The 23,202-nt window shown below is 33.9% G+C and overlaps 1 protein-coding gene across 9 annotated transcripts in view; it reads right to left on the reverse strand.

Moving 5' to 3' along the window:
* Nucleotides 1-940: 940 nt before the first annotated feature.
* The window catches only part of RhoGAP19D (Rho GTPase activating protein at 19D), a 521,267-nt gene continuing 499,005 nt past the window's right edge, over nucleotides 941-23,202 (reverse strand). For 8 of the 9 annotated variants that reach the window (XM_074180175.1, XM_074180173.1, XM_074180178.1 and 5 more), the window contains 8 exons: nucleotides 18,720-18,953; nucleotides 16,115-16,984; nucleotides 15,869-16,001; nucleotides 15,629-15,813; nucleotides 14,813-15,023; nucleotides 12,156-12,598; nucleotides 3,850-3,910; nucleotides 941-2,941 (listed from right to left, as the gene is read on the reverse strand). In XM_074180175.1, the coding sequence (XP_074036276.1) occupies nucleotides 2,052-2,941; nucleotides 3,850-3,910; nucleotides 12,156-12,598; nucleotides 14,813-15,023; nucleotides 15,629-15,813; nucleotides 15,869-16,001; nucleotides 16,115-16,984; nucleotides 18,720-18,953 (3,027 nt within the window). In that variant the 3' untranslated portion in view covers nucleotides 941-2,051. Of the gene's footprint in view, nucleotides 2,942-3,633; nucleotides 3,747-3,849; nucleotides 3,911-12,155; nucleotides 12,599-14,812; nucleotides 15,024-15,628; nucleotides 15,814-15,868; nucleotides 16,002-16,114; nucleotides 16,985-18,719; nucleotides 18,954-23,202 lie in introns of all 9 variants that reach the window. The other variant, XM_074180179.1, reaches the window with a different exon arrangement.

Genomic DNA, 23,202 nt, shown 5'->3' on the forward strand with positions numbered 1-23,202 from the left:
ATATATTTTTCACAGCATGATGGACATGAATATAAAATGATTGAGTGATAATTTTCAATTAGCAAACTAATCATGTCAACTCAATCCTCGAATATCAGAGATAAGCGAGACGGGTTGAAACAGCACCGTCTGGTGTTGGATCACAAGTGCGTTGTTTGGGATGTTTTCTTTAACTAGTTGCCTTGCAGTGAAAGACAGAGGACGAATCTCGTCGACGGTCGATGCAAATGACCACCTTGGGGAGACTCATTTATCTCTGATATTTGAGGATTGAGTCTTCTGTCAATCCTATAGATGACATCTTCGTAAAAAAAAGATGTCATCGTCCGTGTTAGGAATCACACGTTAAAAGGTAAGACCTCGTTAGTCCTTAGCTCGCACAAGTTTCTCAACTTCTGAGAGTTGTCGTTCGTATGGGGGCGGCAGCTGATTAACGGAAAAACAGATTTTGAAACAGATTTTTAATATTTAGACTTGTTCTTCAAGGACAATTGAGTCCAGCAAAGCATTTGTGATTCCACCTGACACCTATGGCGGGTCGAAACACTTCTGTCTGGTGTGATTGACTTTTTTGTTGATCCACAGATCGCGTCTATTCATTTTTGATGCCTAGGCATCAAAAATGTTACTACTGTGATTGACTGTGATGCACTAAAATTGACATTTGATGACAATCTAAGAAAAAATATTCTTTGCAGTTTCATGGGTTGAAAGTAGATTTATTTTACCTGTCTGCCAATTTTTTTTATAAATTTTTCAATCACATAAATAAATGATAACATTTTATTTTCTTTCCCATTATCTTTGCTTTCAAATTATGTTACATTGATATTGTTCTCATTTTGATGGTGGTGCAGATATTGGTCCCTATTGTGATCTGTAATGATTTCTTTAAGAAATCAAGTAAGAAATGGAAAATATCTGAACAATGAAATAGTAGTAAAGTGCATAATTTGAAAATATATTTACAATTTTTCACAAATTACAACAACACATACATTTCTTGTACTTAAAACTATAAAAACAATAACGGGCAAGAAATACAACAGCCTAGCATTTAAGACTTCACCTTTTTTACACCAATTCTCAAGTAATAATAAACAATTTCTATGTACAGGATCAGCTAGCTACATTTTTTAATATGACTTTAGCAATAGTTATATATTTTTGGCACAGTATTTTATATAATACTGTATAAGAAACATCAACAACAGGGAGCACTATGTTACAAAAAGTGATACCTTTGTAACGCTTAATCATCTTTCAATAATTAAAAAATTTTCAAGTTGATAATCTGATTCAAAATAATAAAATCATAATTTCATCTAGAACAAGCGCTACAATTCTTAAAGACATTTACTTTTCCAAACATCTTACATAAATAAATGCTCAGCTCTTGCAGATAAGGAGAGATAAATTGATTTTGAGTGAAATTAATGTAAGTATTCATATGTACAGAAGCCTAAACTAGCGTTTTATCACAAAATTCAATTGCTTCGAATTGGAATTATTTTTAGAATCACAATACATTCAAAGAAGCAAACTATAAATAATATAACAAAATATGCGCAATCATTTAAAAATTAACCTGCCCTTTCAATAAGAAATTTGATTTGTCTTTTCGAAAGATATTTTAATAATTTAATGTTCAGTATGTTCAATTGAGAATGCATTTCAGAACATGAAAAATGAGCTAATACAAAATGTTCTTTTATGATAATCAAATAAATAAATGAACCTTATTGTAAGATTCACTGAAAACAATATGGACTAGGAAATATATTTATTCACAATGAATAAATGCATGCAAATATTAATTACAGGAAGAAGTCATCAATAAAAATTGAAAATATTGGTTCAATATGACCAAAAATTAAATACAAATACAGTAAATGTTTTGATGCAATATTCTGAAATGCATCGTCATTAATTTCCAAACAAAGTCCTGTTAAAACATTACAAATAAATAAAATGCACAACTATTGCACATCCAGTATAAATCAGTCTCTATTTTGATGTTTCCGTTTTATACGTAAGGCACATCTCGTCTTTCAAACGTGGGATTCAAGTGGAACTTTGAATACTGACGATTCTGGAAAACTCTGTGGACGAGCCCCAATCAAGTGCTGCCTCAATGCAACTACCATATTTTCAGGGCCTATGAAGTTGATTTCGAAGAAAAATCGATCTCTACGAGCAGAACTTAGATCTGGTGAGCTCGTTCGCAAGTGTTTCTCTTTCCTATTTTCCCTGCTAGATTCCTCCTGATTTTTATTATCCATCAACCAAGTGACTTTGTCAGGATCTTTAGTCCCTCCAACTGTATGTCTTCGTTTGATAGAGCGGTCTGGCATTCCATTCTTACGTTTATTTTTTGTGCTCTCTCTGAATCTTCGGTTGTTGAGTGACAGCTCGCGCCGTTTGTTATTATTACTTTCAGTTTTTTCAGTCTTGCTCAAACTGTCAGACCTCTTCAGTTTATCTCCGGATTTATTTAGACTTTCAGATCGTTTCAATTTGCTGTTGAGTGGTGATACGGTTCGTTCAGGTTTATTCAAGGATTCGGAACGTCTCAATTTTGAACCACTTTGATTCAACTTGTTATTAGAAACTAATGCACTTTTACCTATGAGCCTATCATTATCAGGTACGTTTTCAATAGCCATTGTATCTTCTTCCTTTTCCTTGTCCAAGAACTCTTTGACTCCTTTTTTATGCAACGCAGAGGATCCAAATTGGCTTTTATGTAAACTAGGATTTCTGTACAGATCACTAGCCTGTGGAATATTCTCCTTATCCAAATAGGATTTTTTATAGGGTTGTTTTTCTGGGGAGTCATCCACATAAGGAATATCTTCAGAAGTCATGATGGATTGTAAGGAATGATCTTTATTAGTAAGCTTCTCATCAAAGATCTTGGTCATTGTATTCAGCAAGGATTCTGAAAAAAAGTTGGATATCAAATTTTCAAGCAATTACAGTGAAATTATGTAAAATTGAAAACTGTAAAAATTTGTTCAAGACCATGCTTTGTTTTTAGTATAAAAGGTTTGGTCTCTTGTTAAAAACCTAATTTCATTCATGTATATTAATTATCCTCTAGTTTAAAAGAACACAAATAAAATTTTGGGCAATGATTGATTTGCAATTTTGAGAAAATAATATATGATTAGAAATGGATGTCAAAGAAATAAATATTAGTTGAATATAACTTGTTAATAATAAAGTTTTAAGTGGGGAGCATAATGAAATTTTCAAAAGAAACATCATCCTTAAAGCTACTAAAACATTCAAAGGGTTGTCATGAATATTTAGGTTAAAACAAAATCATTTTGAAAATCCACCATATCAGTTACTGATAATTCATTGAATATATTTTTCAGTTTGAAATAAAGCTGTAACAAGTGGAAATATAGCTCTAATCTAATAGAAATTATAGTGATAGTATTTCACTTTTAGTACTATAAAGTTTTTTTTACTTTTTGTTTATGATTTATTCATGAACAACCCAATTAGCTGAACACTGAATAGAAAATTATCAGTAATGTTACTTTTCAAGCTGTGCTTTATCAGAGTTTAGCTGAAGCCTACAATTTGCGAGAAGCATTGTTTTATGTGTGCACAGCATTCTACCTCATTTTAAAGTCTGTTGTACATATGTCTTGTTCTAGGTGGCCTCTGGGGGGCAATGGTAGGGGGTCTCACTGACCTCCAACCTCTAATAGGAGGAAAGGGTGTACTACCTCCTAACGTTCAATAAACATCAAAACATTAATAAGCTATATGAGACACATGTCTATTCTATTTGAAATTTTACAAGAAGCAGAATAAAAAAAGAAGCCTACTTACCACTGTCATCACTTGTCAATTTGTTCAAGGAGTCCAAGGATCCGGATCTTTGACATTCATTCTGAAAGTAATATTAATGAATTTAATTTCTCAAAAAATTCATGAGCCTATAGGAAATACAAGAACTTTCTCAAAAAAAAATGTTAATTAATTTGTAGTAGAATAAACTTTGGTTGTTCCTTAAAAAAAATTGATTTATGCAATAGGCCAAGAACCACTAACGCTTACGATTATCTTTTTTCAGTGTCAACTGTATCGTCTGCTATGGTCTTTAGCCTAGTGTTCAGCTTAGTCAATGTTAATAACTAGAGGAGCCACCTATGGAGTATCATGGTTATTCACAATTTCAACTAGAAAAAGTTCTATAGAGGTTGGGTTCGCACCCACGACCTTACGACTGTGAGTTCGAGGTACTACCACCTGCGCCAATTTAGCGCTGCCATTATCATCATCAACAAAAATGCTGTAGTAACAAAAAGTTTCAGTATTTGTGAGAAATCGATCTCTAGGAAACAACACAAACGTTTTGCTGGTAAGTAAAAAAAATAACTTTCACATAAATTCTATTGGAGGGCAGTCAAATTAAGGATACAAAGTTGAAAAAACAGTAATGTATCAAGACGTGTTTGCCCTTGTAATATTTCTTTCTACGCACCATGTTCTGTGGACGGATCTAAAAAATTTGTAGAGGAATAATGAACAAACTATTGAACTGTTTATACATTTCCCCATCTGTAATTTGATGAAACAAATAATGTGTTTACTTCATTACAGTGATATGTATATAAAGAGATTCCACTTACAAAATAGGATATATCTGACCATGACTCCAAAAATTGTGAATATTCTCTCAATTCAGAATAATGTCAAAGGATGATGGAATCTCAGACTATTTCAATAACTGTTTAATTGAATAGTATTGTGGATATAATTAAGAGAACTAATGAGACTCGTATATGTTGTAAGTTATTGTCTTTAGAAAGCACTTTTTCACAGTTTCAGAAAATAAAATTTGATGATCTCACAAAGTTGTGAATCTATTGGAAAATAAATCTAGTAGTGAAATTATAAATAAAAAAATTTTTGAACACTTATGGGGTCATTGGACATATGTTGTTTTATTTTATCAATTTATCATTTGAGTATGAAGGTCTTCCTGATCAACTGAAAACTAGTTCTACTGTACCTATACAAAAAATTTCTAATATTGTGAAGTCTCAATAGTATTGAAAAAAGTAACTGAATAATATTGCAAAATGCAAAGGATTGAAAGAAGCATTCGAATCATTTAATGGTAAAATTCTGTTTGGAAAACTAGAAGCTGTTGTTGGTTCAAAAACTACCTCCGCAATCGAAAATACATTTTATGTCCCACAAGGTTGTGTTTTGGGACCACCATTGATTATATTCTATATAATTGATAATAACTTTATAAACCTGTTTGCAGATGATGCAATGTTATCTACTTCAAAAAGTAATTTGGATAGGGCTATCCACAAAATTAACAACTCACTAATAGCTATTCATTCATATCTTGATGACAATAAACTTAACTCATTATTAGTAGAACGAAAGTGATTATATTATCTACACTATACAGGGTGTCCCTGGACTTCCTCTTTTCCTCTCGGGAATGTATAGATGGGGTCAAAATATCACCAGTACTTCATATAACTTTTTTTCCTAAAAGTCTTCGTAACCAAGTTACGGGCCCTCGAAGTTACAAAATGAAAAATGTTTTTCTTTGATAACTTTTCAAGTGAATATTCAAAATCATCCAAATTTTGGTAATTGACTAAACAAATGAATTCCGTCGATGAGCTTTTGTGCAGGAGTCAGTTGTTTTGCTACAAAGTCAGGAACGGACTACCCCCGATGGTCCACACCCCAAAACTTTGAAATGACAGATATTTTTCAATATTTTTCAACAAAATAAGGTTACTTGGACAATTTCATGAATAAAAGTACTCGTGTGGAAAGTTGATCGGAGCAACGAGTCTTGATAAAAATGTAGTTCTACTCGACGACATCAAACCCGCTCGTCCACCATTATTTGAAATGAATAATTATCAAAGCAGAAATAATAATGATAACGTTAATTCAACAACATTTATAACAGGAATAATACAAAGTATGCTAAAATGAAGTCGTAAACAAAAAGTACAGTACCTATATGGAAGTTTAAGTCACAATTGTGATAGCAGATATTTTTTCAAAAGAAATATCAAGTTCTGTAGATTCGTGGTGTTTTTAAACTAACAAGCTACTCTACTATGAAATATCGAATTCATTCCATATTTTGTATGTACATAATACGTGTGGAATAATCACGTTGATCAGTTATCTGAATCTCATGAAACTCAACATTCGAATGTTTCAAATTCTTCTTCACAGCTAAACTGTTGAGGAGTTTCACTGATAATTATAATTTCATGGGAGAAATTCTTTAACACGAATCTAAATTTAGCTGAAAAAACGCACATCGAAAAAAATATTTACTATACTAATAAAAAGCAAACAAATGAACTACAAAAACGGCTGCACATGATCAGGTGAAAAATATCCAGGGAATAATTATGTTTCATTTCTTTCACAGATGTTGATAAAAAAACCTTTTAGAAAGTTTTGATAAAAAATGAGAAACTGGAATGCGATTTTGTTTTGTTGAGTGGTGCGTTGTCATATGACTATCATTGTATTGTCAATATTCTATAGGATATTTTGAATTTTTTTGATGTGGCCGAACAGTTTACATTCAATGAATATGCAGATATGCATGTATTTTATGGACGAACATTTTGTAATGCTGCAGAAGCTCGTCGTCTGTATTCCGAGCATTTTCCCAATCGAACGGTACCGTCAAGAGAAACATTCGAGCGTGTCGATCGCAGCTTGAGGGAGACAGGTATGTAATAATTGATAATCAATTTGAGCACGTTGTTTTATTTCGATATTATTGTAGGTACAGTTTTGCCAAAACGAGGTGGTGAGGGCGCTTCTAGGACTGTACGTACCGTTGTATTGGAGGAAAATATTTTGGAAGCCGTCGCTGATGATCCTTCAATGAGCATCAGAAATCTATCAGAACAGTTCCATACATCCAAGTCCACTATTCATAGAATAATTAGGGAACAACTGCTCCACCCATTTCACATCCAGAAGGTACATGCCATGACACCTCAAGATTTTCCAGCACGACTGGAATATGCCAATTGGTTCATGGATAGGCAAAGAGAGGATATGACTTTTATTAATCGAGTTTTATTCACTGATGAAGCAGGTTTCAGTAGAGATGGACTTATCAACTCTCATAATCTCCATATATGGGCCGAAGAAAATCCCCATGGGATATTGCAAACCAAACACCAACGGAAATTCAACGTGAATGTTTGGGCTGGTATCATAGGAAACCATCTTATAGGACCATTCGTTCTACAGGAACGATTGAATGGAGAACGTTATTTGGAGTTCATTCAGAACGATTTGAATGGACTTTTGGAACATGTTCCATTGCAAACCCGAAGAGATATGTGGTTTATGCATGATGGCGCTCCTCCTCATTTTAGTTTGATTGTGCGTGACCATCTGAACCATATTTTCCACAATAGATGGATTGGTAGAGGTGGGCCATATTCATGGCCATCGCAGTCTCCGGATTTAAATCCATTGGATTTCTTTCTGTGGGGGCATCTAAAAAGCCTTGTTTACGCTACACCTATTCACACAAGAGATGCATTGTTGAATAGAATAACATTACATTGTGAAGCCATACGAAACGACCCTGGAATGCTATTTCAAGTACAGAGAGGGTGTCTTCGCAGACTAAGAAAATGTATAGAGAGAGAAGGTGGTCATATCGAGCAGTCTCTGTAGCGGATTTTTCATTTCTGTTTGCTATTGAAGCTCTTGAGTTTCGTTAGTTAAACGTGTTTGCATTATAAAAATTCCTTATGAACATTTTACCGTTATGAACATTTCCATTTTCCTTAAAAACTAATATTTTCGAATAATGGTGGACATCTCAGGATAAATGTTGTTGAATTAACGTTATCATTATTATTTCTGCTTTGATAATTATTCATTTCAAATAATGGTGGACGAGCGGGTTTGATGTCGTCGAGTGAAACTACATTTTTATCAAGACTCGTTGCTCCGATCGACTTTCCACACGAGTACTTTTATTCATAAAATTGTCCAAGTAACCTTAATTTGTTGAAAAATATTGAAAAATATCTGTCATTTCAAAGTTTTGTGGTGTGGACCATCGGGGGTAGTCCGTTCCTGATTTTGTAGCAAAACAACTGACTCCTGCATGAAAGCTCATCGAAGGAATTCATTTGTTTAGTCAATTACCAAAATTTGGATGATTTTGAATATTCACTTGAAAAGTTATCAAAGAAAAACATTTTTCATTTTGTAACTTCGAGGGCCTGTTACTTGGTAACGAAGGATTTTAGGAAAAAAAGTTATATGAAGTACTGGTGATATTTTGACCCCATCTATACATTCCCGAGAGGAAAAGAGGAAGTCCAGGGACACCCTGTATAGAATAAAATTGTTAATATGGACCAGTGGATACTTTTAATAGATAGTAAAAAAAATCACATTTGTGAATGAGTTTGAGTAGATAGAAGATAGATATCTTTCTTTCTTTCACTGCTCACTAAGTTATATTTACAGAAATGTTTCATCTTCTGAGCATTCTTCATATTCTAGATTTACAGTTTGTTATATGATTATTCAACCTCACTTTGATTTCTGTGAAGGTATTTTAATATTCCTTTGATTTTTCAGGTGTAACGGATATAAGTACAAATATTTATTTCACGTTAGATTTGTTACAATGGTTATTAGCGTTTCGGAGAGCATACTCAACATCCATGATTTTTCAAGTTTTGAATAATTTTACATAGTATATAAATCTAATTTATCAAAAAATTGCAAAAAAAATTGAATCCAGATACTGTTTTTATCAATGAAATGAATGATTTGCCACATTTTATTTACAATTAATCATTCATGGAAGTGATTTTTGCATACTGAAGTGGTTCCCACTCTATCCTCATTCAAAAATTGAGTTATTATGGCATAATGGCACTGCTCTTGATCTGGTAGGGTCTTATCTTCAAAATAGGTATCAGTGCGTTGAAGTCAACAATATCAAGTCAGATTTAAAGCTAATTTGGCATGGCGTTCCTCAGGGTTCTGTCCTCGGCCCATTATTATTCTTCATTTATATGAATGACTTATGTAGCTTTATTTCACCAACAAAATGTGTTTTGTTTGCCGACGACACAACCCTCATATGCTCAGACAAATCACATACCAGTTTACCGCAAATGATGGACAGAAATAAAAACTTAGCAAACACTTGATTCACGGCAAATAATCTAAAACTGAACGATAAAAAACCCAGAATATTGTGATATCCTCAAACACCAGTGTTACTCTAGGAGACAGTGTTAAGTTTCTAGGTATTCATATCGATAATAGACTTAGTTGGTCTAGCCATATTGAAACACCTACTCGTAAGTTGTCTAGTGTTTTATTTGTTCTTAGACAGTTGAGAAGTGCTGTAGGTTTGATGACACTGAAGATAGCATATCATTCACTATTCCACGCAGTTATTTCATATGGAGTCTTGATTTGGGGGCATTCCACAAAGTCAATCACAATTTTAAGATGTCAGAAAAAAGCCATGAGAATTATGGCAAACGTAAGATATAGGGAACACTGTCGTCCTCTTTTTATTCAATTTGAAATCATGCCACTTCCTTCATTAAATATTAATGTTGTGTTGTTGGAGATTCACATAAATATTGAGATGTTTCCGAAACACTCTCACAATCATGACTATTCAACAAGATCCCCATGTTCATTGAATAATACAAGATATAGAAATTTCAAAAATAATATCAAGAGATATCTTCTTAACCACTGTTTCTACACAATCAAAGAATATGCTGCTGTAGCTGGTCAATTCACAGTTCTCAAAAAATGATTCATGTTGTAAAGCTGGGATAAAGCCTGTTCTTACGTTTGTTGTCCTTTTCATATTGATATCTTTATTTTATTACCATTCATGTGACACTGTGATCATTTTAAAAAAATTTGATATGCCAGTTTTATTTATTCATAAAATTTATTACTCCAATCTAGAGAGGTTGTTGCTCATTTTAAGTGTCTGACATAGTATCTATAGTATACAGGGTGATTCAAAAGTACTCTGACAAACTTCAGGAGGTGATTCCTCACAATATTCTAATATGAATTGTCCAAATAAATAAATGTCCGGAAACGCTTCGTTTCCAAGATACAGGATGTTGAAGTTTTATTTTTATTTTCGTTGTTTTCAAATAACTTTTGAAATACTGAACTTAATTAAACGAAACTTGGTAATAGGAGGTTTTTGAGGTGTCGAATTCGAACGTGATGTTCTCATTGCTCTTACTCGTAGGGGGCGCCACCGACACATCTTTTTCTTTTTTAAAGATTGATAACTTTTTTGGGCGTACTTCTAGCACATTTTTCAGTAAAAAAATCAATTCCTCTATCATATCTATGTAAATAAGCTACTTTTGTTACTAGTCGCTGTAAGCAACCATCATGCATAAACCACATGCGGATACGAATTTCTAATGGTACATTCTGAAGTAGTCCCGGCAATTCATTTTCTAAAAAGTGTCTGTAAGTTGCGCCATTCAGTCGGAGCGGAAGAAAGAAAGGACCTATCAAGTAATTATCAATTATTGCCACCCATACATTTACAGAAAATTGATACTGATAATGCCTTTCACTAACTGGGTGCGGATTTTCGAGAGCCCAAACATAGTTGTTATGAAAGTTTGTGATAGCATTTCGGGAGAAGTTTGCCTCGTCCGTGAAGAGTACATATCTTAAATATTGAGGATTTCCAGCCAATTTTCTCAAAAACCATTGACACATAGTAATGCATTGGGGAAAGTCTCGTGGCAAAAGAGCTTGTACCCTTTGAATATGGTATGGATAAAACTGTTGATCGTGGATAATTCTCCAAACTGTGGACTGAGTAGAATTGACAGCTTCAGCAATTACTCTTGTGCTTTTTTCTGGATTCTCCTCGAGAGCGTTCAAAACAGCTTCTTCCAATTCTGGGGTTCGGACTGCTCGTGGTCTTCCAATAATATCAGCTGCCCTCTTAAGGTTACCTGTTTCTGCCAAACGACGGTAGAGACTAGCAAATGTTGGAGCTGAAGGCAGTACTCGATTAGGAAATTGCTCCTGGTAAATACGTCTTGCTTCGCCCGCACTGCCATCCGCAAGGCCATAAACGAAATGCATATCGGCTAAATGAGCATTATTGTTTAAATAATCCATTTTTTCACAATAAGTGTTTTCTATTTCTACTTACGGAAACTTCAACAAAACGTCTAACTGTCACAAAATATGTAAATACCAAAACTACTCACAAACGTCAGATTTATTTCCAAAGCATTCTTGTGAAAAATGCAAAATATTCGTAATAACTTCAACATGCATCGATTATCAAATAATCGACTTGAAGTTTTCAAGTCCAAATATTTGGAAAACGGTTGTTTACAGCGACTAGTAACAAGGGTAGCTTATTTACGTAGATATAATAGAGGAATCGATTTTTTTACTGAAAAATGTGCTAGAAGTACGCCCAAAAAAGTTATGAATCTTTAAAAAAGAAAAAGACGTGTAGGTGGCGCCCCCTACGAGTAAGAGCAATAAGAACATCAGGTTCGAATTCGACACCTCAAAAACCGACTATTACCAAGTTTTGTTTAATTAAGTTCAGTATTTCAAAAGTTATTTGAAAAAAACGAAAATAAAAATAAAACTTCAACATCCCGTATCTTGGAAACGAAGCGTTTCCGGACATTTATTTATTTGGACAATTCATATTAGAATATTGTGAGGAATCACCTCCTGAAGTTTGTCAAAGTACTTTTGAATCACCCTGTATAGTATATATGACTTGCTATAAATGTATTTTGTATATAAAGTAGTCAAATAGATTAGTCTACTGTTCTCTACTATTACCATTGAATTTAACAACAAAGGTAGTACTAAAATTTCAAATTGATATTAAGATAATAAATTGAAATATGTCAATATGAAAATTTTGAGATAAAAAAAAAAGATGAAAACAGAAAAAAGTTGTCAGATCTAAAATTGTTCAACATGATAATGCTATTCAGTAATTTTATAATTTCCAGTTTATTCCATAAACATAACTATAACTCTCGAAAACCTGATAGACAACTGAACACCGAAATAAAAAGTGTTCAGTTAAAGCTTACCTCATTTTCGTACTTGACTTTTTTCATATTTCCATTGGAAACGTCCACTAAACTACAATTTACATTTTCCACAGAGCCACTTCTCCGGATATTTCCTCTCGTCACCCTTCTGTCACTCACTCCATTATCTGTTACATCATTACAAACACTGTCACTCAAATTTTTGTTCAAGTCACTATTACTTAATTTACTTTTAGCACTCAGATTTCGAAAACTGTTATCGCCATTATTAACGTTTTTATTTTTATATTGCACTGAGAAATTACTGCCGTCCATTGAGTTTAAACTGTTCCTTGTATGTTCTGAATTCACTGTTCGAGTAAATACATTGGAAGCACTATGTGTTTTTGTAAGATGATGCGAATCCGGAGGTTTCACAGACAGCCTTGTATTATGGTTGACATTACTTGCCGATGAACTCAGTTGTCCCATAGTCCGAGGATCTGGAACAAATGAAATTTATTGAAAAAAATAAACATTTTTAAAATTTGCAATAACGTAACAATTTTTCGATCTTACATGTTTCAATTAAATCAGTTCATCATCATAATTCACAGCAAATACAAAATATAGTTTCACAATCATATAAAATATAATCATACAGAATTAAAGACACAATTGAAAGAATGTTTGAGAAAGAAGATTATTAGCTTTCTACTTTTCCATCTTTATACAAATATTAATCTCTCCTAAAAATATACCCCTTTCACTTTATAAATGAATATATTCTAATACGGCTAACAATTCTGCAGTTTCCAATATTTTCATTTGTTGTATTATTCTCAGCAAGCGAGACATAAGTAATCATAAATGCATTTTGATTGATTGAGCTTGGCGTACGAGAAATAGGTATACATTGACATTATTTCCAGAAGAAGAAAACACAAAAAACTAAGTTTCAAAATCCAAATTTTAGAATTTATATGCAATATAATTTATGTTCATTTTATTAAGGTGAACAGGTGTAATACATTAAAAATCTGTAAACGCTGCATAGCTTTCATCCTTGACATCGTTTTTATGAATTGAGGAAAATAATCTTTGGAAGATATTATATATCATTAACGTTGCTTGATGCTTTCTTGGTCTAAAACCTTCCGCAAAATAAATGAACATATTTCTAAAATGACCGGATTCAACAAAAAATAACTTTTTTACGAATGTATAGAGTTACTTTTTTTGAAATTAATTGCTTTGGAAGATTCCCACACTTTTTGTATCAAGATGGAGAAGTACAAAACAAAAACCTTCCTTTCCCAATTATGAATACAAGTTGATGACTCGTAAATTGAGGTGTAAATTGAGCAGCAACTGTTAGGAGTGAACTTTTCAGTTTTCTCTTTATTACACTAGAGATGATTCTTTAATAATCTACATTTATTTATTTTTCAGATAGGAAGAGACTAGAGAACTGGAAAACATGAAGTAATAGTGATATCTCCTCTAATGTTTGTCTTTAAAACATCTCACCTACATGAACTTACTTTTACTAAAAAATGTAAACAATGACTTCAGTAGTTATAAAAATTTCCTGTAGGTGGGAGGTAATTTGAACCTCTGTTAGAAAAAAATAATTGAATTTGTATCCAAAAATAGCAAATTGTTTTTAATGACATTTATTTGATGACATATGAAATTATCAAAGTTGTAAGCAAACTCCATTGCAATAATAAATCTCAAGAGACAGTATTTTCAGTTGAAGTATGCATTTAAATGAGTCCATTTTGATTCAGTCTATTTCACGTCGACGTATGGCTTATGAGGTTTGTAATTCATTTTCAAATATACCTTTGTAATTTTTTGATAAAAAACAACACTGTAATCGAGCCTCAACCATAGTATTCACAAGATTTGCCCCCCTGCGACTTTTTCTTGTTCCCAAAATCGAAGAGACCCATGACAGGACGACGTTTTGCGACGATTAAGGAGATAAAACTGAATCGTTGAGAGAGCTCAAGGACATACCAAAGAGTGCATATCAAAACTGCTTCTAGGATTGGAAAAAACGCTGGCACAAGCGTATTTTATCTGAGAGGAACCACTTTGAAGAAGACAAAATAGAAATTGATGAATGAAATGAAAATTCACCTCATTTTTTGAAGAGAGTAGTATATTTCATAAAACAAATCTACATCCACAAAAAGCTGTGATGTTCTTAAATATATTAAAATCTGTTTTAAAACCTGTTTTTCCGTTAATCAGCTGTCGCCCCCTTACGAACGACAACTCTCAAAAGTTGAGAAACTTGTGCGAGCTAAGGACTAACGAGGTCTTACCTTTTAACAACACGGTTGCAGAATCATACCAGCTTCAACCAGATAAATTCTCTAGAGAAAAATATCTGGTCGAGGCGGGAATCGAACCCACGGCTTTCCGATCGTGAGTCGGGCGCACTACCACCGCGGCCAATTCCAAAACAAGTCAAATTGTTAAGAATCTGTGCTCGATAATTATATTTTCCTGTCAATATTGTTTATTGAGATGAAAAAACAGATATTTTATGTGTTTTTTAAATAATATGGTAATAATATTTCCTATAATGATCAATGATTCCTAAAATAATTCAAATTATTTGAATATGATAGTAAAACTGAGTAAACTTCTGATGGTTTTCTTATTCAAGTAATAGTTACAGAATCACGAATTTTAGAACTCACCTATATTATTTACAGATATTTCCGTTTTTCTGGGAAGTTGTAACATCGCCTCTGTCTCTTGTTTGAAATTTTCTATTCTTCTGTGGAATTCGTCTTTGTCAGTTTCATATTTGAACCAGGGCACCTTTTCGGTTGGTTTGTTTTTCTTTTCTATATCCGAAACTGTTGTAGGAATATCTTCGACCATTTTTCGATCAGGAGGAACTGTGCACTATAAATTGAATCAAAAATTTAAAAAAATGCAATAACATTGAAAATATTTGATTAAACAGACAGTAACTGGTACCAAGAGAACAGGAATGTTCAAATAATTAGTTCGGACACTGCACTACAGTCAATTGAATTGAAAGAAATAGATAACTTTTTAGTTCAAAATAACTGAGAAATCAGTTACATATTGAAAAGCAATTTTTCGTAATGAATTTTCCAAGAGAGTGCATGAGTGGTATTGTTATAATAAAATGTTCTAAACATTAATTGATCAGAAATATTTCAGAGGTACCTTGAGTAATAAGTCTTCTCAATTCACCTTATATAGATTGAACATATTTTAACGAACCAAATTTTTCATAACTATGATTGATATCAAATATCACAATCTGAAAAAACATTAGTAATAGTTGTGATAATATTACTGATGTTTACAAGAAATTTTGAAAGATTTGGTATATACAATTGGTTACATTTTGGTCACCTAAACGTTAATATAAGTAGGCATAAAATACTCAGCTCTTGGTAAAATTATTGAATACAAGTTACTTATAGAAAAAAGTATATTGGATTAAATAGCAAAATCAATACACATAAAAATCTTACTTCTTTGAGATCAGAGGGAGAATAAGACTGCATTGGAAAAGCTTTGATAACTGTTGGTGATACGGTCTCATCTTTAGATTCCAGTAATGAGTTTCCTTTGTTGGGTTTCCGTTTCACTTTACGTTGCGCAGCAGATATTATAGAAGAAAACAAAGCACCATTCTTTTCTTTCTGGTCCTTTAAAGCTGGAAATATTCACAGAATGACAGTCAGAAAGCACAAAAAAGTAAACCTTCTCACCTTCATATTTGCTAATATTATGCAATAACAAAGCTTGATTGTGGGCGGATTCCAAATCTTCAACGCTGCCACGGACACCAATTGGAACAGGAAGATTTTCTTCATTTTCTTTTTCAGGAAAGAACCAGTCAGCCTATAAATCGCTTACATTCAGAAAACTACATATTTGAATCAATCAAAATAAAAAAAAATCATTTGAACTTTAAAGCACCTGATTAACAATTTCCTTCCATGATTATTACTTACATGAGCCAATAAAGTTCCCACAATATTGACCTGATTGTTCATATTGTGCACCATACTTTCCATATTTTCTTCTTCGGGTCGAACTATAGTTGGTCCAAAAACAATTGCTAGATTTTTCGCATCCATCCTGTTCACTTCACAGTTGTCTGCCACCCTCTTCAGATGCATGATGATGTGTTTGAGAGTGTGATAATTATGCTTGGGTAATTCTCCCAGCAACCTACGCAATTGTTCCATCCTTTCTTTGGGATCCTCTATTTTATCAGCTTCAATGAATCTTGATGAAAGTCGGACTGTTATCAAGGAACCCGGCATTTTCCTTAAGAAAGACTTTAACAAGCTGCTAACCACATGCAGATCAGACCACCTAGGATCTTCCAAAGGTAATTCTTCATAATTTCTGTTGATTTCCTCAGTAAGGGCAGTTATGGAAGCATTGTTTCCTGGCACTCGGTAAATACCGGTAGTATGCAATCCTCTCTCATCAATGATATCAGTGCAAACTTCGACTAACCTCGGTAAGTACACGTTACTTGATGATGGTAAACAATCCTCTATGGGTATACCAAAAGTAGATCCTTCTGGTGCTGTAGGGGAACTTGGACTATTTCCTCCCTGATTGAATTTTCTGAATTGTTTCACCATCCTTCCTCGCCACGTTTTCGATTTAGGACTCGTTGATGAGGAATTGGGAAGTTGTGATGGTTTCCTACTCTTGTTAACAGGAGATTGACCAGTTGGGGAACGATTCCGTGAACTTGCAGTTTTGGATTTATTCAACTGTGGAGACAGATGACTTCCTTGCACCTGGATAGTTGTTGAGGCTGGTACCATCTGTGGCACTGCCTGTTGCTTACTGCTGAGAGGTTCCTAGAAGAAAAATAATGGTTTAGAAGAATATTGGGGTGCATCTGAAAGTAAACAAATTGCTCTGCAAGATAATTTCCATTTTTGTATTCAATTTCTGGACTCATCAGAAATATTTTTTATTTGGTTAGAAATTAGAGAGGTGTGTCAGTTGGTGGAGAATGTCATGGTGACCACCTTTATATACCAAACAATTTTCTATAATTCATCAATAATGTGTATTGGATACAACATTTAAAGAGATTATCACATTCTGCAAATCATGATATTATACTCAGAACCCATTTTGTACCAAACAGAAGAATGACAAATAATTATTATATAAGTTATTAGTTGTGCTCAGTTGTGCACTACCTAAATCCTAAATATATCTTCTGATATTTGATTATATACATTGAAATTCTGATATTCACTTTACGCCGTTACTCACCACTCGAAAATCTTCATAATTTTCTAGAAAATCAAAGGCGGAGTTATTCATGTTTGTTTCATGATGTGATCATATGGTACTGAATACTTATCAGATATTTGAGATATATCTCATAATTTAATTGCCAATAAAATAACTAAATTCAAGTGTGGGTATTGATAAAGATAACAGATGAAATTAAATAATCCTTGTCGTAAATTATGAACCTTAGAACTTAGAAAGAAAAGTGAAGAGAGTGTTTTTTAGTGTTGTAGTGAAACGGTAATGTTGAACTGTATTAAGTACACGAAACCAGGAAAAAAACTGAAAATGCCAATATATGAATTGACTAAAATACTTATAAAGGTAGTTGTAAAAATTTTATAAATTATGCAACAGATTTTCACTCAATAGATTACAAAATCGAGACATGTGTTTCACTAAACAACAGCTTCTTCAGGCGTGTTCAATACTAGTGAGTATAAAGTGTTAGTTATTTGAATATGTTAATGAAAATAAAAACAATCAAAAGTCTCACAATACAAATAACCCTCTAAATAAAAAAACATTTTCAATCGGTAACTATGTTTCATAAGACGTTGTTTTAACCTAGACACTAAAGCAAATATTAACGTATTAACTAACTTGAAAACAAGACGTATATTCAATATTAAACAATATAAAAAAATATTGTTGAGTTGAGTTGGAAAAACAGAAAATGGCACTGAATACGTACTTACTTTTTTTGAGATTTTTACTCAAAATAATCCAAATCTTTGAGGTAGATGTTGGAAAGTCAACTCACCATACTAAGTATGGGAGTAGTAGCTAATTGGTCCTTATGCCAAAATGCTATTAGCAGTTATTTGCATAGCTGCGAAAATTAAATTTCGCCTTTTGCTATAACTTTATATATTATGTAATTTAAATGTAATACTGTAAAAAAAATGTGGTTGCAGTAATAAAGATTTTTATTATTATTATTAATAAAATATTTGAAATTTTGAAGACTCAATTTATTCAAAAGATTAGTCAGGGGTACTCAAAGAAATATTGGTATACATGAAGAAAATCTGTAATTGTTGTACTCTCGAAGGTAAGTTACAATAAATTATCAGTTGAGTTTTCAAGTCCGTTATTCATCCTGGAAGGACCATAAAAAGATAAAAAAACGAACTAAAAATAAAATAAATGAAAACTCGTTTGAAACATTGTCATTTCATCTTGCCAACAAACCATTATTATAAATTGTTGATGTCTGTCAAATCTATCCAAAATAGTGTTGATGTCTGGATGTGAAATCATAAGAATACCAACAAGTATACTTACTAATTCAGCATCAGTACTAGCAGCTACCTGTTCCTGCAACGTTTTGACCCAATCTGCGAAATCTTCACTACTTTCAGCTTGCAATAAAAATTCGGATCTACAAGGCTTTACTGCAGAAACCCGAAGAACATTTTTCCTTTTGGTGTAATCTTCTGCAACACGAACAACGCTAGTTCTCATATCGACGCCACTGGATAGAGACTGATCCAAGGCCTCGGCGGTTCCCACTGGACTCTGAAAAAAAATCAGTTGTATCATCAGGAGTATTCACATTTGAACAACAGGTGAAAATATTAGGAGAAAACTTGATATACATTACTTGTTATTCATTATGAACGATAAATAAAAAAATAAATAGTGAACTTGATATGCATTACATGCTATTTATGATGAACGATAAATAAAAATATAAATAAATGATGCCATATTCAAAAACACGCTAGATCAGGTTAATTTTTTTCGACGGGGTGAGTGGCGGGGGATCACTATCTCTCTCTTATGGGTGTTGGACAGTCCCCCCGGTGCAGACCACACGGCACTCACCCAGTAAAGTTATCGGTCAACCACCCTATCCCGCATCCGCGGGCAACAGGCGTTGGCCGATTTCAAGCTAGATGTGTGGGAGAGGTGTCTCGCAAGAGCCCTCGGCGGTTACTCATCCAACGCTGAAAAGGTAGCTTTCCTAACATGAGTGCCCCTTGGGGTAACGTAAGGGTATGCGGTGCAGACCACACGGCGTACACCCAAAAGTCGTTGATGAACCGCCCTATCCCGCACCTATACGGGTAATGGGCGCGACATCTTCGACATATGATGTGTGGTAGAGGATGCTCGTGAGAGTCCTCGACGGTTACTCATCAAACGTTGGAAAGGGAACTTTCCTAACATGAGTTCTAGGGGGGAGGTGAGTGCCCGCTCGCGGCTGGAGGCTAGTGAGCCTCATCTCCAACTGGCGTTGGCCTCTTAGGGGCAGCGGCTCCGCTAGCGGGTAAAGGGATACAGGGCTGCGGTAATCCATTCATGGGTGCATTGCAGCCCCATTATGAGGCACTGGACGGCTTATGCTGTTCCGTGATCCTCGCCTGCTTCTGTACGGATCCAAGCGTTCGAGGTGTCGGGGCTTGCGGTCCTTCCGGGCTCTAGTATCCGAGTCTAGCCTTGGAGGGCACCAAGGCAGACGCTTGAGGTGTCGGAACCCGGATGGACGGAGCTACTAGTATCCGAGCTTAGGACCCCGGCCGGCCACTTCCGGGACCATATTCCCAATTGATTTGGCATGGCTGGCGGGGGCAGATGTGCGACGCGAGCACTCTCTGGCGAAAGAAGAGCTTAGTTAACTTGTACGAACGTTCGGTCGAACGCTGCCGATGGTCCTGTCTCTTGGTTAGCCACACTAAGTAGATGTAAGGAAGCAATTTCGGGTTCGGTGAGCGGGAGGAAGCCCTGCGAAATCCTGTTGGTGTGGGGTGAGGGGCGGTACCCGCAAGGATTTCCCGAAAATCCACCCCTCCACGCCCGATCGCATCCAACGCCAGGGTACGTCTGGGGGGCCTAACCGGCCCCCCAGGCCCCCCGGTGCGGTCGTAACTATGACTCTCTTATGACTATGACTCACACTATACATAGTGTGTCATGTTACAGTGACCAAGAACAACATTCTTATTTGATATGGAACACCCTGTATACCATTCAATTTTTGAATTTTTCAGAATATTCTAGATATATTTCGTGTACAATATCTTCAATTGCTTCGGAAATATTGAGTATTATCAGATTACTTGCAAAAAATATTAAAAAAATAACATTATTTGATTTAGAGTAATTCTCTACATTACACTTAAATACTAATGAGGGTATTTCTTGACACAATTTTGAAACCGAAAAAAAAGTTAATGTCAATGTAGTACCTAGATGTTCACAATCCTTGCCACGAATGTCTTAGCAACTTCTTAATATCAATAATAAATTACTACGTTACTCAACATCTCAGTTATGAGCGATCTAATCGCAAGTTATTGGGCCTGCCGAGTTAGCAAAGTCGATGGTTTTAGTTTTATATATAATACTAGTCTCATGGTGTCAGATCAGGGGATCCGGCTGGTCATTCTATCGATCCTCGCCTCCCTATTCACCGGTTGATTTGTTAATGGGGTGGTCCTTTTATTTGATGACATTATATTACATTCGCAGGGTACCTATAACTTTGTATAGTTTGTCACGACTTTATTTTTAACAGTAATAAATAATTATAGCCATTTAAATCGCCATCAATTGAAACGGGATTTAGAAACAAACATTTATCTTTTTCATAGTAAAGCGCGTATGTCTTCTTTAATTTAGCGAGAAGAATTTTTCCCAGACTCCTAGTCCCATTGCAAAAATGTTGACGATTAATATGACCGTAAGCAAAACACGTTTTTATCGTGTTTGCCAACATTGCCATTTGTTCACAAAAATACTTTCTCCTATCCAAAACCCTTTATATGAGCTTCTGTGTCGCTATCATTTTATGGGGATGCATTTCACTTTCTTTTATTGGTTGAATGATCGATGAATGGCTATCATCAATTATAAATATTAATAAATGTTGGGGCTGCTTTTCGACTAGAAGTATGTGGATATTCCTCAAACTTTAGCATAAGATAAAATTTTATATCAGCAATCATTGCTTGGCAGTTTCTTTTTTTTCAGTACGGCAAATGTGTACATTTTTCAGAAAATAAGCAGGCAATTATCATTTGTGTCTATTTGTTACCTTTATTAGTATCTATCTGTACAATTGTGAAGTTGTGCATTTCTATTAAAAGAACCATTTTTCTGATAGGCAGTTAATAAAATTCACACGACTGACAGCTATTGTCATGCAGTCGAACATCAATTTGCTAGTCGTTTTGAAGTACCTAAAGTGAAAATTATGAGCAAAAGTATTTATTTTTTTATTTCATATCAATAGAAGGGGATGTTGAAATGGGGTTTGCTTACTTTCTCCTCATCAAGATTTAATTGGAAAATAAGTATTGTAGCGAATTTCTGTACCCAAAATAAAATTTTTAATGTTACCATGTATAAATCTGAAAACATTTATTATTTTATAAACAATACACGATAGATATAAGATACTCTACATGAAATATGTCTATAATATCGTGAAGAATACAAGAATACACAAATTGGATAATATACAGATTGTTGCATAAAAAAATTGATGCACTACTTCATGACACTACCTGTATAAAAAATGTTGACAAAAATGCTCAACCAAAAATACCAATCGACGTATCCGAGCTTTTTCGAGAACCCCATTTGTTCGTTATCAAATTTATTCCGTTTGGCTGATACACACTGTATATGACCTTTGTACGATATCCTAAAATACTATTGAAATGAACGAAAATTCGCAAAATTGAAATACTAATTTCAAGAACACTTTTAACAACGCTGATAGAAAAAATATCAAAAAATGTAAATTGGACTTTAAAATACATTTATACAGTGAACAACTAGGCCAAGACCACGCATAGTATTTATTGAAAATGGTTCTGCACCAATCTGAATTTCAGATATAAGCGGTAAATCAAAATCAGCCGATGTTCAAATCTTGACTAGATTTGGCTGAATTTATACGAAGCTGAATTTATACACTTGGTAGATATTTCAATGATAATGAAAATATTTTTTCTGAAGAAAGGTTAGTTGGGTAACAGGGTCATTTTTTCTTTAAAAAAACAATCATTTTCTTGTCAACATTTCGAATTTAATTGAATTCTTCTTCAGGGCTTGAAAAGTAGTTTCTTCGTGTTGATAATATGACTATTTTAAAAACCAACAGACATATTACATGAAAAATAAAAAAAAATGTAACAACCAAATTTTTGTGTTGTCTCGGAAATTTGATTGTTTAGTTTTAATTATGTATCTAATATGTCTGATGATTTTCAAAATAGTAATATGATCAAGCCCTGAAGAAGAATTTAATAAAATTCGAAACGTCGGCAAAAAAAAAGATCCTGCTACCTAACCAAACTTTTATCACAAAAATTATTCGATCATGTACAGTAACCGAAATAATGAATTTATTCCATTTGGCTTTTACACAATGTATATCGTCATTTGCAAACACCTTTTCAACAGAGTATCAATGTACTTGTGATGCACTGTTTTGAACCTTTGATGGAGAAATGAATATTACTGGAGTTTTTTTATTTTCCTCTTGAAGATGATCACTTGGTGATCGAAACACGTATCGAGGTGTTAAAATAACGGTTCGGTGTTGGGAAAAACTCCAGTAATATAGAGTATCCATGATATACGAAGAATTTTGATGTATGAGAGCGTTATAATTAAGAATAATAATCTTTTCGTTAACAGAAAAGGTACATTTTCTGATTCGTTTTACTGGAGAGAAAACTGAAGTAGCCATTTCAATCAACATACTAAGTATAATTTCATATCTTTCAGGTAATAAAGTACCTAATCAAAGCAC

Source organism: Leptinotarsa decemlineata, unplaced genomic scaffold, assembly GCF_025532065.1.
Source record: "Leptinotarsa decemlineata unplaced genomic scaffold, Ldec_3_MD MMD2_tig00026294_RagTag_RagTag, whole genome shotgun sequence".
Classification (NCBI taxonomy): Eukaryota; Metazoa; Arthropoda; class Insecta; order Coleoptera; family Chrysomelidae; genus Leptinotarsa; species Leptinotarsa decemlineata.